Genomic DNA, 17,887 nt, shown 5'->3' with positions numbered 1-17,887 from the left:
CTGAAGACTTGTACTAAGAAAATAAAGAACATGATACATTCAAAATACCTTAAGAGTTTGTATACAAAGGAAAAGAGGGGGAAAGAAGAAAGGTGAACCTACAAAGTAAATCATAGTTGTGTGTGCAACTCATGATATATTACTGTTGGTATTTTTTTGTAATGGATTAATGTTGGTATTTTTTTTGGTTGACGTTAGTTTAGATGTTTGGATGCTATTTAGATGTTTTTGGTAATGAGATTTTTAGGTACAACTGAGATATTTTAGATACAACTGGAATATTTTAGGTACAACTAAGACCATTTAATAAAAATGAGTTACCGAAATTTATTTAAAACGTGTCTTAAAAGTGAATTTTGAATGGATTAAAAAAATTGTGTAAAAAATGAATTAAAATGAAATTAATAAATTAAATATAGATGAAAATGAATCTCATTTAACTCATTTACCGCATGTTTTAAATGGTAAGTGAAAAAAATAACGAAATGAATCTCATTTAACACATGTTTTGAAAAATAATAATATTTTGCCAAATTTTTCATGTAATTGTACTTCAAACCTATAGTTGTACAAGCATGAACATAGTTGTACATTACTACTTTTATCTTATTACAAGTAGTACCTTATAATAAATTAAATTTTTATAGTTGTACTTTTCATATTAGGTAATTATAATACATTTTATACAATTTCAGAAGATAATATGTCTAAAATAACTTATTTACATGTTTTGACATAATTACTTGGATGAAAATAGCAAAGTGACCATCAAAGTATTAGGAATATTTGCTCTATGTAGGACCATCAAAGTGACCATAAAATTTACATGGTCAAAGTGACCATAATATTTGCTCTATAGTGGTTTTGTGTATGTTTGTATTCACTAACATATAAATAGATGGATTTAGTTGAATTTTAAATTGTAGTACTTATAAAGTTCATAGTTGTACCGTAGTTGTACCATGAGTATGAAAATTGTCGAGTTTTAAATTAAACGTAGGTGTACCCTATAGTTGTACATGTTACAGTTAGTTGTACCGTAACTGCAGAAATCAATCTTGCAACCAAAAACAGAACAATCGAGTCTTAATTAATACAAAATAAAAGATATTACAAACATCACTTACATAGAAACTAATCATGGAAAATTGTTATGATATCATAACAAATCCAAGTTTTTGCATTTGAAATCAACTCCTCCGCATTACTTGCACCATATTCACCAATTTTACAAATTCCTGCAACTTTACCAACTTCACAAGCTTCACCAACTCGATTTTGTTCACACCCTTGATTTTGTTCGTCATCTTTATCCAGCTCCATATGCACTACATTAAATTCAGTTTGATTCCATTATAGATAACACAAAAGATCATCATCATCAAAGATATATATTTAATCAGCCAATGCAGAATAAGTAACATGCTCAATAAGTGCTTTCATCAAAAGAGCGTGACGAACATCTTCTCTTAAAATCTATAGTATCAGTTCTTGCTTTTTGAGTTGTCCCAGTTGTACCAGTTAATATATGTTGTACCTATATATATGCAGAAACGAGAAAACCTAATTTCTATCTAGTTCGATTCAACCACTAGCTACATAAATTAGAAACGTAATTTGACTCTAATAGACTTAAACAAAACAGAATTAACAAGATTTACCCAATAAGCATAAAAGGATCAAGCTTCAATGGAGCTTCAATGGTGGAAGTTTTATCTTTTGTGGGTCGAATGATTTTAAATTGGAGAAATAGATAAGTTGTGATTGGTTAGTTTTTTGTTTTTGTTTTTTCATATATTCATCCAATTATCTCTAGTTTATTTAAATAATACAAAAATAAAAAGGGTAAAATTGAAAATTAAAATTATTGTGAAAGTATAGAAGTATGTAAAATTAAAGTAAATAATATAAAAAATAATTTTTGAGATAAGGTACACTAAAATTAAATTTATTTTTTATTTAATATTTGACCATTCCAAAAAAAACTTTTTTCTTTATTCCCTTTTTCAAATTTATATTTTCCAAATTTTGTCATATGAAACAAAACTTTATACACTTTTCTACCGTTTTCCCAAAAAAAAAGAAAAAAAAAATTGTGATGGAGAAACCAAAGCAGGAAAATGACAAAACCAAAATAAAGAAAAATTCACAAAAGCCAAAGCTATCTTAGAGAATCCGAGCTGGCAAATCCCTCTTCACTATCATGTGGATGATAGTACTGCCACGTATACAATTACTTATCCACGTGTCATCTATCCGAAGGCATTCTGAGATCGCGGGCAAAATCCAAACTCTTATCATCAAAAAAATCTCAATTAAATAAAAAGATAAAATCTCAGAACGTTTCTCTCTAATCTATTGTCTTCTTCCTTGTCTCTCCGGTGACGCCATGAACGCCGCCGTGTTTAGTGCTTCTGCTTTATCTCTTCCTATCTCCTTCTCTAAAACCAGATCATCTTATCTCTCTAGAAAGAAGGTAACTTTACTCTTCTTCTCCACTTGGGTTGTGAAATCATTGTCAAATTTTGAATTTTTGGGAATTGGGTTTAGTTATATTTGACGACGGTAGAGTGATTGTTTGATAGAAAAGGTTTGATCTTTAATTGGTTAAGTGATTGTTTTGGTTACAGGGAGTGAAAGGAGAATTCAGGGTTTATGCTGTGTTTGGTGATGAGAGTGGATTAGTTGAGAAGAAGAGTCAGTGGAGACCTTTGTTTGATGTGGAGGATCCTAGATCAAAAGCTCCTCCTTATAAAGGCAAGTTCTTGGATGTTAATCAAGCTATTGAAGTTGCTAGATTTGATATTCAATACTTGGATTGGCGTGCTCGCCAAGATCTTCTTACCATTATGATTCTTCATGACAAGGTTTGTTTCTTCCTTGAACTTCTTCTGCGTTGACCTCTTTTGAGCTTACTTATGTCTATCTACTTGGTAAAGTTGCGTTCTTAAGGTTATGATATGAACTTCATAGCTCGTATCTGCTACATTTAGTGCTAGGCTAGATATAGTTGAGAGTTAGGGTATATATAAGAGTTTGAGTGGCTCATCTTCTTCAAAGCTGATCAGTTAACTGTTTGTAATAGGTTGATCAGTTTTCAGTATTCACTTGTCTTTAAATATTTGTTTTCGTAACACTCTTTTCAGTGTTGACAATCATGAATGGTTTATGTTTGGGCTTGGTTGTGTATTGATGCTAAGTTATGGAATGAATATATATATTTCTTCAGGTCGTTGATGTACTTAATCCTCTAGCTCGTGAGTACAAGTCCATTGGTACTGTGAAGAAAGAACTAGCGGGACTGCAGGAAGAACTATTAAAAGCACACCAACAGGTTCTTAAGAATGCTATTTTCTGAAAATTAGCTTTGTAGTGAGGGCTCATCTTCAGACTTATTTCTAACTCTTTGTCAAAACGAAACAGGTTCATATATCTGAAGCAAGGGTTTCAACTGCTTTAGACAAGTTAGCTCACATGGAAGAACTGGTAAATGATAGGTTGTTACCTGGCAGAGTTGTAACGGATTTAGATAAACCCTCCTCTTCAACCTCTACTTCTACTATCGAGTTAGACAGGGAAAAGACAAACACTGGTACGAAGAGCTTGAATGTTTCTGGTCCGGTTCCGCGTTATAGTCCAAACTTGAAGAATTTTTGGTATCCGGTCGCTTTCACTGCAGATCTCAAGCAATACACAATGGTATAATACTAGTTCTTGTCTGATTTCTCTGTCTTTATTTATTTACAAGCTTCTGAGAAATGCTATTGTTTATGTCTCAAGGTGCCAATTGAATGCTTTGAGCAACCATGGGTTATCTTTAAAGGTGAAGATGGGAAACCAGGATGTGTACGGAATACATGTGCACATAGAGCGTGTCCGCTTGATCTTGGCACAGTAAACGAAGGGCGTATTCAATGTCCTTACCATGGTTAGTAACTCATTCTCTACACATGGTTGACAACAAGTGAAAAACCACATGTAGTATCTTATTAGATGTGACCTTGTAGGATGGGAATACTCAACCGATGGAGAATGTAAGAAGATGCCATCTACAAAGCTACTGAAGGTGAAGATCAAGTCGTTGCCTTGTCTTGAACAAGAAGGTATGATATGGATCTGGCCTGGCAGTGATCCACCTTCACCTACACTTCCTTCTTTACAACCTCCATCAGGGTTTGTAATCCATGCTGAGGTAATTTTTACATTTCAAGCATATCTCCAGACTCCAGTCCAATTATCTCATATCTATGCATCATTTTCTCATTTGTAATCTGATAAACTCTCAGCTTGTAATGGAACTTCCGGTGGAACACGGTTTGCTTCTAGATAATCTATTGGATCTTGCACATGCCCCGTTCACTCACACATCCACTTTTGCTAAAGGCTGGACTGTCCCAAGGTTTGTTTTAACTCTTATTACTCTGTTCAGCATTAAGATGAATCTGTTTTAACTGTGTACTAGTTTTAAGCTTTCTCTTTCTGCTACTGCAGTTTGGTGAAGTTCTTAACGCCTTCCTCGGGTCTCCAAGGGTACTGGGATCCGTATCCAATTGATATGGAATTTAAACCGCCTTGTATTGTGCTATCGACAATTGGGATCTCCAAACCAGGGAAACTAGAAGGAAAAAGCACAAAGCAGTGTGCAACACATCTTCATCAACTCCATGTATGTTTACCTTCTTCGAAAAACAAGACAAGACTTCTATACCGAATGTCACTAGACTTTGCTCCTATTTTAAAGAATCTTCCATTCATGGAACATCTCTGGAGACATTTCGCTGAACAGGTAAAGTACATCACAAGTGAATTTGATACCATCATCGCAGTCCTGTTTCTTAAGTTACCATTTCTATGTTTCCAGGTCTTAAACGAAGATTTACGGCTGGTTCTAGGACAGCAAGAACGAATGTTGAATGGTGCAAACATATGGAACTTACCAGTTGCTTATGACAAGCTAGGAGTTCGGTATAGACTATGGAGGAACGCGGTAGATCGTGGCGACGAGAAACTTCCGTTCTCTGACTAACTGATACTGAAGGAAAAAAAAATTCTAATGTTTTAGCGAACGTTGGAAGTTTTAGCAACTTCACATTCACCAGCAAACCTCTCAAGAATAGTTCAGGTTGTTATCTGGTTCGTTCTCGCCGCAGAGAAAGCTTGACCAAGTAATAACTACTACCCGGAGTTTGTGGATTCATCTAGAAGAAGTTGATGAAACAAACAACTTTTGCGTAGATAAAAAAAAAAGTGAAAAACATCCGCTGTAAATCCAAAGGAAATAATATTGTTATTCATTTTTCCCTGTGTACAGCTCACTCTCTATGAGAAATTGAATGTCAAGTTTTTCCCATTAACAGTCTCATGCCTTCCGAGAACCATTTACTTAATTCGTAACCATCTAAATTTGTATGTACGAAAGACAAAAAGTTACATGTGTATAGTGGTTATGATTTTAAAGAACATGCATGTAAAGTTACCAAGACATCTTGAGGAATAAAAAGGTAAGTACAAGTATTCAGAACAGAACAAAGTTACAGAGCAGAGCCACAAAAGGGGCAGAAACGGAAATCAGGCTCCACGACACGATCACAGAAGCGGCACATAGCTAGAGAAGACACTGGTGGCGGTGAAGACAGTGACTGAGGGAAGAACAGATCGCAGCCTTTACAATGAAGTAGAGGATCTTTGCCAGGCCATCTCCAAACAGGAACGAAGAAGAGTTTCAAGACTTTGTCGTAATCGACCAAATCAGCTTCAGAGCCGCATCTTATGCATGTTCCGGCGCTGGATTTAAGTACCTGTCTCACTTGTTGCCCTAACCCACCAACGAAGAAGAAGAACATTTTTTTTTATCAGCTCTTAAGGGTTCTCACCAAAATTGTTGATTTATGATTTCGAATCAAGGTGATAACACGAGTTTTTATTTCTTTGATGTTGTTGTTGTTCTAGTGGTTTCTAGTCGAGACACGATGAATATAAAATGGTTTTACTCTTTTTTATTTATTTACTGGTTTTACTCTTACATGTTCCGACTTCCGACAATGGTGTAAAATTTTTCTTTGGAAAAATATGAATTTTTTTTTTTTTTTTGAAACAAAATTTCATATTAAATTATGTTTTAAATATTAACAATTATATTTTATTAAAAATATATTTTAATAGTATTAATCTAAGTTTTTTTTTTCAAAGTTAGCACATTTTGTCAAATGTTTCAAAAATGTCCTTTATAAATATAAAGATTATTATTATTAAAAAATAGTATATAACTTCTCATCGTGTTTCATTGTCTCTGGTGCTCTATCGTCTTCGGCGTTCCATCGTCTCCAATTATCCCTCATCTTTGGTGCTCTATCGTTTGTGGTGTTCCATCTTCTCTAGTGTTTCATTATTTCCAGTGTTCAATCGTGTATCGACGTCGTTCATTTCAAGATTTGGAAGATTTTACAAAATAGAAAAAATTGAAAATCGAAGATGGTATAAGATTCAAGATTGTCATCAATTGCAGAAGTCATCTTAGATGATCACGTTGTATCAGAACACCACTTGTGCAATTCTCTTTCGTCATCCATCATCCTTTCGAGCAATCGTCTACAATGTCTCTAAAACTAAATAGAAAATCTCAAAACTCCCCTATCTAATTGGAATTTATTTTTGATTTATTTAAAATCCGAAAAATTGTTGTTTTACTCTCTTACCCTACAATATAAAAAAAATTACAAAGGAAACCTGGGTTTTGTCCACCCACCCATAACAAAATCGGATCTAACACAATCTTCTCTCTTTCTCCTCTTTCAAATTCAATTAAATTCCTAAATTAAAAGAGAGACCACAAACTGCTCTTTCTCTTCATCGTTTTTCTTCGTACTTGACGTGTTTTAGAACAAGGTGGGGAAATAAAAACACTATGATCACACAAGTAGAAGAAGGAAAAAAGGATTCGCAAGCGGTGGTAAAAGAGGGAGGAGAGAAAGATTCAAAATCTGTGGTAAAAGAAGGGTTTAGAACGGTTGGTACAAGGAGGAGAGAATCCCGTGGTAGAAGGAGGTTTTGAATCCGGTGGTAGAAGGAGAGGGAGAGAGGGATTCCAATGCGGCCGTAGATGAAGGAGATAACAAAGAATCCCTCTTTTCGGAATCAAGTAATTGAGATGAAGATTAAGGAGATAACAAGAATCCCTCTTTCCGGAATCAAGTAGTTCTAACTCGGAAACGAACTCGAGAAAAGGTACAAGCCAAAGTGAGAGCAAGACCATCAACTCAAGGGTAAGTAGTTGGATTCGTATGAGCATGTATAAGAGATAAAACTAGTTGGAATTGCTCTTGATGTCTCTCTAAATTGAATTTTTGTGGTATATAGAAGTATAACTACGAACTAATATTTTGTAATACTAGAATAACTAGGTAGAACTAGTGTGTAAAACTGGAATAACTAGGTAGAACCAAGAGTCTTAATATGAATTTCTGAAACCGTATAACTTGATAATATTTGGTATTACTATTTGTTAAAGGAATCCTCCTCCTCACACCAGTACAACCTCTTAAAACTTCCCGACGAGTGAGTACAACAAGAAAATCAAGTATCGACGAGTTGTAATATCCATGAGAATGGAGATGATGATGTTGGTGCTTCCTAATTACAAGACATTGGAAAGAAGAAAGATACGAGTGTTAAACGGATTGCTGTGGAGGAAAACCGCAATAACCGTAGGAATAAAGTCTTTACAAAGTCTTGGACATGTAGAATTAAGTGTGTGGTTGTTTGGATATATAGAACAAAGTTCTTTTTATTTCTATTTGAAGAATTACTCGTAAAAATTTGTTGGATTCATATTACTTTTTAGGGTTTGGTTGTGTGCAACGGGAATTTCTATGTAAAACTAATCTGTTTTTTTTTTTTTTTTGGTTTTGTCTAGTACAACTGGAAATATTAGGTAAAACTAATATGGGTTTTTGGGATTTTACAAAATATGAGATTTTAAAAAAATTTAATTTTTTGGGAAGAAAAAATCCAAATTGTACTGCCACGTGGGCAATATGTGTGTTCACACATTGTTATACCTAGTATAATAGTTGTACCAAACTTCTAAATAGTTTTACTTTTGGAGTTTTTCCATTTAATAGTGTTCACACTAGTTTTTCTTAACATTATATTTTTTAGTTTTACAATTGATTATAGTCTATTAACAAATAATTATAGTATTTTATGCATTCATATGTTTAAAAACTACAATTCTATAACTTTGTCATCCCAAATTGATTATTATTTCCAAAGTAACCTTAAAAGTATAAGGAACAACTTGTTTAGGTTTTTCTATAACAACCCAAAATTTATAGTTTTAAAAAATCATTGCTAGTAAACATTTAAACATTACTTTTGACGTTTAGTAGTACACACATTCTTAGGTTTTCTTTATAAATTATTTTATGAATGTTCAACTTTTTTATACCAGTTATATCAATTCTACCAGTTTTACTAGTTTTACTCTATTTCCCTATCGTAAAATTCAGAATTGATGGTTTTGGGTTCTAATCTACAGTTCAATACGATTCAACAACTGAAATATATTTGTTAGTAGTTAGAAGTTTTAATTGACCCATAAACCATTGTCAAACATTTAAAATAATGTGCATAATCAAATCTACAATTTGTAAATCTAAAACCAAAGTTTGGAACTAAAGAACTCAGATTTGAACGTTTAAAGGAGGTAAAGTCGCAACAAGGTGAAGATGAGACGAAGTAACAACGAGTTCAGCCTCGCCGTTGATGTAAAGTTTCACGGCGACAGAGAAAGTTTGATGGTGGTGGAGGAGAAAGCGAATGTCGATTTTGATTTTGATTTTTTTATATATTTTATTTAATTAAATCTGAGATTAAAAAGGGCAAAATCGTCATATCAAATGTTTTAATCCGAGAGGGAGTTTTAAGATGTTTTCAAATTATTTCAATTTCCTGCTAATTACCGCCGAATTAGTTTGATTCTGATCAAATAACACATTCTGGAGATATGATTATAGGAACCAGACCAAAACTTGTACTGCGCATTCCACAAAATGGCATCGGACATTCAATGGAGCAATGTAGGCATCTCAAGGAAGATTTCCTCGAGAATTTCAAAAAGATGAAGTAGAGGCTGAGTTCCGTCCTAAAAGGCTAATGAGGAGAAGGAATCGGTGAAATTTCCAAAATCAAAGGAAGCGCAACTTCCGCATCACCAAAGAATAGTATAATCAGGTGGAGGACCAGCCCACGGGGCCAAATGCTGAGCAACAAAATCCAGATCCAACTAGCCCATGACGGAGGAACCACGATAGCCGATCTATTCAAGAGCAGCCTTCGACAAAAAGGCTAATCAACATGATTATGGGAGGACTTCAAGACTGTAATGACTTGCTCAAAATCAATCTAGAACTGAGAGCGACAAGTTTTTCACATCCAAAACTGCCCGATTAACAAGCGAGCGAAAGATGTCACAATCTCCTTCACTGGCCAGGATTCCCAAGGAATACAACATCCAAACATGGCTAGTCTAGTCGTCCGGATTAATATCAAAAGTTTTGATGTAGACAAGGTACTCATTGATATCGGAAGCTCGGTCAATGTAATATTCAAAAAAACATCGTAGCAAATGGAAATCGACGAGGGTGACATTAAGCCTAATACCAGACCCCTAACCGGCTTCAACTCAAAAGCCGAGCTAATGGTCAGAACAATCAAGTGGGTGGTAGAAGCAGGAGGTTTATCCCGCTTAACCAAATTTCTAGTCGTATATGCACCACCAATCTATAGTGCAATCCTTGGAACTTCTTGGCTGAATACCGCACGAGCAATTTCACCGACTTGAATAAAGCTTGTCCTAAGGACATCTTTCATTTGACTCATATCGATAGACTCATGTAAGAAATTGTGAGGCACTAACTCCTTTCCTTTATGGATGTCTTCTCAAGTTACAACCAAATCGTCATGCATCCCGATGACCGAGAAAAGGCAGCCATCATAACCAATTGAGGCACCTACTGTTACAAGGTAATGCCATTCAGATTAAAGAACGCATGAGCGACCTACCAATGACTCGTCAATCGAATGTTTGCCGATCTCCATGGAACCACCATGGAGGTATATATCGAAGACATGCTTGTCAAATATCTTGTCAAGACAGATCATGTCAACCACCTTCGAACCTGTTTCAACATCTTGGACTAGTATAGGATGAACCTTAACCCACACAAATGTACATTCGCGGTTAAATCTAGAGATTTCTTTGCGATCAACGAACGAAGCATCGAAGCAAATCCAAAACAGATTGTTGTGGTACTCCAGCTACCTTCTCCCACAAATAAGAAAGAAATCCAGTGTCTTACGGGATGGATAGTTGCGTTAAACCGCTTCATCGCCAGGTCGACCGATAAGTGTTTGCTATTTTATCGAAAAGGGAATAAGGACTTTAAATGGGATGAGTGATGAGAAACCACCTTCTCTGAGTTGAAAAAGTACATGACAAAAAAACTAGTGTTAGCAAAGCTGGAGCTAGGGGAAACCTTATATTTATACATTACCGTCTCATCGACACCAGTCAGCAGCATGCTCGTGCGAGAGAACAAGAGAGGGCCAAAACCAGTATTTTACACAAGTAAAGCACTACTTGATGTCGAGTTAAGGTACCTAATGGTTGAGAAACTGGCCTTGGCCATGGTAACCACAACCCAAAAGTTGCATCCTTACTTCCAGTCGCACTCTATAGTCGTACTTTCAGTCCAGCCGCTGCGTTTCATCTTTCAAAGTCCCACTCACTAAGGCCGAATGGTTAAGTGGGCAATTGAGTTAAAGGAATATAACATCAAGTACCGAGGACGCACAAGCAAAAAGGCGCAAGTACTTGCAGATATCATAATCGAAGTCCCTGTCGAGCTACTCGGAGAGATACCTACCAAAGATGCCTGGACGTTGCACGTCTACGACTCTTCCTCCCAGCGCTTATCAGGAGTAGGTGTGCACCTCAAAACCATGAAAACAAGCTTTTCGCCTCAACTTTCACGCATCCAACAACGAAATCGAGTATGACGCGCTCCTAGCTGGTTTACGCTTAGCTCGCACAATGGACGTCAAATGGTTCAAACTCCTCTGTAATTCTCAGCTTGTGGCGAGCCAACTCAACAGGATCCCTTTGGATAATGTAGGAGGTTCACGAGGGCTCCGGGAGAAATCACGCTGGAGGACGATCTTTTACCTTTGAAGATAAAACATAGTAGCCACTTGATAACTTTGCCTCACGCTGCGAGAAGTGCAAACGACATGCTCCAATAACATGCCCCAACTGAGCTTCTTAGCTTGCCAACGCTACCTTACCCCTTTATGTGATGTGTGATGGATGTTGTTGAAATATTACCAGAGTCAGAGGAAATGACAATGCTCCTTATCATGGAAGATTAAAAACTAGTTAAAGCTGACTCTTTCGCCAAGTTGAAAGGAGCTGATGTAGGGCAGTTCTTCTGGAAAAACATAATATGCCGACACGGTATGCCGTTCAAGATCATTACCAATAATGAGAAGAACTTCGCTTTTAGAGCTTTCTGTAAATTATGTACTCGTTGGAAGATACGCCTAAGCTTCACAACCCCCTCGTATCCCTAGGGGAAAAGACAAGCGGAAGCCAACAATAAAACCATAGTGAACGGCCTCAAAAAGCAGTTGCTAGGATAAAAGAACCTATGGGAATCTCAGCTCGATGGTGTCCATTGGTCGAATAGAACAACACGGCAGTCTCGAGAAATCTCGTTCAGTTTGGCATAATGCCGTGTGCCGCCAAATTTATCCTAAGACACACGACAGTTACACGTGTCCAAATCGGCCTTGTTACACGGTCCTGACTAGCTCAGGAAAAAACCATGTCCGAATAGCTCTTGTTACCTCACTTAAAAAGAGAGTATTAGATGAAATGTTGCAAGAAAAATATTAAAGCCTATTAAGGAAGCCACGTCACAAAGAAATATTTTAAAAGCCCATATGCATGCACCATAAAAGAGAAAGAAGCAAATTACATAAAGGCCCCTAGGGCCTACCTAGTTCTTTCCGCCACCATTGAAGAACCAATAGAGTTCTTCAGGCATCAGAATGGCCTCGTGAAGGCCCAACCTAATCCAATTCTGCGGAGGCAACTCGAACAGGTGAATCTCCTCCTTAACCTCCTGCATCACCGCAACCATCCGACAGCGACGAGGGCAAAACTCCTTGTGAGTTATTTGGGCCTAGCAACAAGTTAAATTGTTATCTCATAAGATTGGAAATAAACCACTGATAACTCTATATTTTACCATCTTTTAGCATGCATTTATCTCCTGTTTTGCATTGTTTAGAGTTAGTTTTAGCACATTTATGTCTTTTATTCTCAGTTTATGCATTTGATTAGAATTTGCATTGCATTTGCATATTTGTGTGCATAAATGGGTGAATTAGGTACTTTAGAAGCACAAAGGAGAAGTTGTGATCAAAAAGGGACATCTAGATAGGGAATAAGGCTCAAAAGAGGAGGAAAGCAATCACTCGACAATGGAGTCGAGCACACACTCGACCGTTTGCCAAAGAACACTCGGTCGGATTCAAAACAAGTCCCTCAAAGATCAACCCGAATAAATATCTTCCGTTGGCATTCATCTTCCAAGTTCTTAACAAAAGTTGTATAAAACCGAGTTAGCTTTCCAATGCCGGTGGTCTCAGGCCGATCGGAGTTATGGTGCAAAAGTTATCCCGAATTTACTAAACATATATCATCCGAGATCGAGGACTCGACCGTTGGAAGAAGCAGAAGAAGAGGTCACTCGACCGAGCACAAGGTCGAGTTGTGAGCCGCCTCTCTATTTTGTCTCCTAGCTAACTAGGGCTTCCTTTCTTTTCTATAAATAGGTCTCTTAACTCTGGCCACAGAAGAATCTCGTTTTTTTAGGTCTAGCCACCAAAAATTGTAATCTTCATAACTTTTGATCCTTTAAGTATTTTCATTTCATTTCTTATACAAAGTTGCTTATTTTATCATCATCTTTATGATTATGTATGTTTCATCATTTTCTGGGTTTTTGTTCTTACATCTCATTTATTAGATTCTGAGTAGAGATAGATTCTTAAGGATGGGTTAGGTTGGTAGAGAAGTTAGTCTGTTTAGGATTGGTTAAGCTTGAATTCCATAAAATCCTTTCTGAGAAGGTAAGGATAGATCTTAAGCTTCTTAGCATCACACCAATGTCTAAGTTGCTAGATAAGGCTAAGTCTAGAGATTATGATGAAGCATGCTAAGAGATTAGATGTTTAAAGTGATTTTTGACATTAATGATCTGATTCTTAAAGCCTGTTTAGTATGGTTTCACCAATGAGAGTTGAGTTAGGATGTTACTAAACTTGATTACCTCTGTCATTAGAGTGGATTGGTAAGCCCTTAAGATCATTGTCTAAGGATTAGCTCTTTGTTGATTGAGTTTTGTTAAGCAACCTAGATATATTAAGTTTACTACCAACCAATAATTCCCATCCTTAGGATCTATTTGCTACTTGTTTGCTTCTGTTTCTTGCATTTAAATACTTGTCTTTTTCTGCTTTATTGTTTCTGCTTTTAGTTTTAAGTTTAATCTTCTGTTCTGCATCACTCGTCCATGCACTCGACCTTGGTTCATACCATGCTCGATCGAGTGCTAGGTCGAGCTCCAGTTTAATTTCTTGTTTATGCATTGTTCTGTTCTAGTTGTTCTTGTTTATTTCCTATTTAATTTAGTTTTCATCCTGTTTATTTACTGCTTTTTGTTATTCTTGCTTCTTTATATTCTGCACTGCTTTCATTTATTTATCTTGCATTTAGTTTCTGTTTAAGTACTTTACATTTTGCATTTTACATTTCTGTTTCATTAGGTTGATAGAATACCACCCCATTTCTGAATTGGCTTAACTTGTACTATCTTGATTGCATCTTTTGTGATTAGCATAATCCCATTTGGATTGACACCTTAAGTACTACAATGCATAAGGGTAATTGAACCTGCTAGGATTAGGATACACACAAAAATCCTAGTATCAACCACGAATGAAGTTGAGGGAAATAATGAATACCGTTTTTGCTCGTGTCTCGATCACCGAAGCGGAGTCTAGAGAGAAGCTTCAAAGTTAGTTGACGAGATCCCACAAAACTTTCACCATCCCCGTGTCAGAAGGACCGGTCTGAAGCTAGAGAACATCCCGAGAAGGTTCGACGAAAGGAATCCTTGCAGAGCTCGGCCATGAATCCACCAGCGGCGGAGATCTCCTCCTCATCGTTTATTTGGATCTCTTTTTAGTCCTTCTCCTCGGCAGTGATCTTACCATTGCAAAGCTACGGATGGTTTTCGGATTCCACTCCTGGTCAGGAGATGGTATATCCGATAGCGTCGTGTTTCAAGAGTCATCAAGATGGATTTTTCCCATTCTCAGTTTCTTATTAAGGTTTTCCTTTTTGATTCTCTCAATGAAAACAAAGGAGAGAGGGGAGGAATATTAGACTCGAGAATTTTTAAGAACCAAGGAAAAATGAATCATTACGCTTCTTCGTTTAATAGAAAGATAATAGAGGCGATGATTCGACTAATGTTGTGACGTTTCACCCCCTAACAAACATTAACTTCTCTCTTGAATTTTTATTTTTTTTAAAGATGGTTTAGAGTTGTTAAACCCTGACCATTGGAATTGGCGGGAGAATTGTAAATCAGTATTGGTTCAAAAGAAAGTAAAAGGAAAAGAGTTTCACTCTAAAGTTTACTTGGCATATTACTTAGCTCGGAGTCTAGCTCGATAATAAGATTTTTCTAGATAAAGACCCATTTAGGTAGCAATCTCAGCTAATTATTCTTCATTTTATTTTATTTTAAAGCGAAGATAGTAGGCAGATACCTAGAGACTTGGTACAACCTCTAACTTGGAAAAGCAAAAACGTAGCGTACTAAAATAAAAATAGATAATGCCACACAAAAATCAGTAGTGGGCAAAAGTCTGGACAGCTCGGAGAAGGTCCTCCGACATCGGATATGCCTTCAATAAGCCAAATTGCTCACAATCCACCGGATCCGTTTCCAACGCCCTAAGTTTCTACTCGATGTCATCCACATGCTCCATTGCTCTTTGATGCTGAGCCTTCAAACGAAGGATCTTCAACTCTAAATCTTCAAGTTCTTGATCGACGACATCTCTCTTGACACGGTAATATGGGAGATTCAAGCAATACTTCCGATGCACGAGCAGGAGTTGTATCAAGGATAGCTAGGTTACCTGTTGGACATATTTGTGGGCTTCATAGACCAGAAATAAGTTCTTCACTATACCTGGCAGAAAGTCACGACTCGTTCTTATTGATGGACATTGATCATGGATCACATCAGGCACGTCGGCAGCACAAGTCCTACAATATTCCAAGAGATATTAAGAGATTTCAGCCACATGATCAAGGCCAAGCATCTCCAAATCTTGAGGATGAGATTCGAGGCGGCTAAGCCTCTCTTTGTAATCAACCTTTTGAGCCTCAGTAGCCCAGATCACCGCCTGATATTCTTTGGCCTTCTTGGTAAGCAGAGAGAGAAATTTTCTACAAGCAAGGCGATCACTTTGACACAAGGAAAGCAGGAAATTCCAAGAAACTCGGATGTGCCTGAAAAACTCCCCATTTTTCAAAGCTTGGTTCTTACATCAGCAAACTAGAGATGGATGTTCAAAATCTTAGAAAACAACCCTTTTGGTAGAAGGAATGGATCGGTGGAACTCCTTTGTCAATGACCCCGTCGAGGGATACCAAGCTGAGGACATGATGATAGCAAAAGTGGAAGCGAGATGTTGAGACATCTCCCCAGGAAATTTATACGATGGATTATTCTAACTCACAGGTCATAGGCGACCTCTCCCCATGAAATTTATAAAGCAAGGGAACATCTCAATTTAAGGGTTTCTGATCTTTTGACAACTAATGGATTTGGAAATTTTCCTTTTAGAATAATGCATGGAAAAAGTAAATATTCTTGAATCCAACAAAAGAAAAGTTCAAATCATTGGATAAAGAAAAAATCTCAAAATATTAATAGAAATAACAAGCCTAAAAGAAAAGCCCATCGTTCGGCAAGGTTTAGTACAAAAACCCGAATATGCAAATAAATATTAGAAAATTGCAGCTCGGTTCCCAGAGCTCCTTGATCATCTACCAGGACTTCTTGAACGTTGGTGAAGTGACTTCCACCTCTCCTGGATCTTCGGTTCGAGTAACAAGAAGAACATCATTGATGGGGAGAACTCCCAGACTGGGTTGATTTTCTGGATTGTGCAGAGATCTGGGTTTGATTCCTGTTAGCTTGAGAGGTAGAGGGTAAGATGGCCTTAGACACTCTCTTTCGATTGGCTTTTGATGAACCAGCTTGCTCTATTGTCTTTGGTTCTGCAGGTTTTATTGGAGCGCCTTGAGCAAAGTTCATTTTCTGTGATTTTGCTTCTAAAAGTTTCTGGCTTGACTTATTAGTCGTCTTATGTATAGGAGGTCTCCTCTGCCCCTTTTACTGGATCCCCCCATCTCCTTAACAAGCAAAGGGAGGTCTTCATTAGGGGAGCTTGGTACGTGAGCATCTTCCTGGTTATCTACATTATGCACAAAGGTGGCTTCAGCAGAAGTTAGATTTGCCGCCAAGATAGAGTTTGTTGTTATTTCTATAATGCTATCTGCTTCAATTTGTATAACTCACATTCTTCTTGTAGCACTTTTTGCAGGTTCAAGACAAGACAAATACTGAATGGTGACCTCCCTTAAGTCACTCATGACCTGTTCTCTCGCTGGTTTATCCAAATTTGAGTCTAGCACCCTAGCTTCCTGTTCAAAGAGTGGAGGTGGTGTTTGGGGATCAGGACTTGATATATTTCGTTCCATGGGTGGTCTTCGTGCTCTGGAGGAGACAAAGGGTTCACCTAGGAAACATGTGGAGGAAGTTGATTTTCTGTCCAATGGAGAGAGCGAGCAGGATGGGGGTGTGGTGTCTGTTTAAACAGAGAGGGGAGTGGAGATCATGGCTCTGGGAACCTCTTGAAAGAGACCTTGAATTACTGCGGTTTTCCCTTAGATCTCTTTGACCGTGTGGGGGAGGCCTCAAACGTTTTCTTGGGTTTGGATTTTGATGGGGGAGATAGCTTCTTTTTGGGTATTGGTTGTGGCTCCTTGTGGGTAGAAATTTATCTTGGAGGGGTGCAGTAGTTTCTTGAAGCAGACTTTTGAGCAGGGATGACTAGAGGTGGAATAGTAGAGGGTAGAGACTTCTTTTCTAGGTCTAAAAACCCGGGCAATGAGTTTTCTCATGAGAGAGACGTAGACAGTATGAACAGTGGTTTTTACGGTTTTTGTATTATAGGCATACCAATGCTTCACTTCCATAGTGATAGGTTCCAGTCCATTCAGAAAAAATTTAAGTTGGATCAAGGAGGAGGTGATTTCTGTGTCCATGAGTTCTCCTAGCATCTCGCCAATAATTTGCAGCATCTCTACCTTACAATAGTTCTTTAGGAGCCCATGTACCTCTATCCAGAAAGGAATCATGGATGGAAAGATGGGTGAAATAATCGGCTTCCATCTCTAGAGGATAACCATCCATTGGTTGAAATGGTACGGCCTATTTGCTAGAACTTGCTGAAGATCTTCTTCCGACTCAAACTTGGACTGGAAGCAACCTTGACCCATATCTGAGCCCGTTGCTTTTTGTCTCAAGTTCCTGAGAATAAGGAGGAAGGGGAACATCGCCCATAACCTTTGACCAGTCGGGTTGGTAAGTCTTCCAATAAGCATCAGTGTTTTCTTGAACCAGATCTGAAGTGTCAAGAGTTGGAGCCTTGATTCTTTTGCGGGTAAGGGGGGGGG

General features: G+C 37.4%; 2 protein-coding genes across 2 annotated transcripts; one reads left to right on the top strand and one right to left on the bottom strand.

The window, feature by feature from the left end:
• LOC104742170 (chlorophyllide a oxygenase, chloroplastic-like) lies at positions 2,334-5,308 on the top strand. Its single transcript, XM_019236382.1, has 9 exons — positions 2,334-2,476; positions 2,631-2,867; positions 3,230-3,334; positions 3,424-3,699; positions 3,781-3,928; positions 4,008-4,192; positions 4,287-4,399; positions 4,492-4,786; positions 4,862-5,308. Exons 1-9 carry the CDS (start codon positions 2,390-2,392, stop codon positions 5,024-5,026), a joined length of 1,611 nt encoding a protein of 536 aa, XP_019091927.1. The 5' UTR covers positions 2,334-2,389; the 3' UTR covers positions 5,027-5,308.
• Positions 5,418-5,942, bottom strand: LOC104742169. The gene has a single exon (XM_010463141.2). The coding sequence runs from the start codon at positions 5,841-5,843 to the stop codon at positions 5,532-5,534; it is 312 nt and encodes a 103-aa protein (XP_010461443.1). The 5' UTR covers positions 5,844-5,942; the 3' UTR covers positions 5,418-5,531.

Source organism: Camelina sativa, chromosome 14 (assembly GCF_000633955.1).
Source record: "Camelina sativa cultivar DH55 chromosome 14, Cs, whole genome shotgun sequence".
Lineage (NCBI taxonomy): Eukaryota > Viridiplantae > Streptophyta > Magnoliopsida > Brassicales > Brassicaceae > Camelina > Camelina sativa.
The sequence above is the reverse complement of the archived record's forward strand: the minus strand, read 5'-3'. Positions and strand labels throughout refer to the sequence as shown.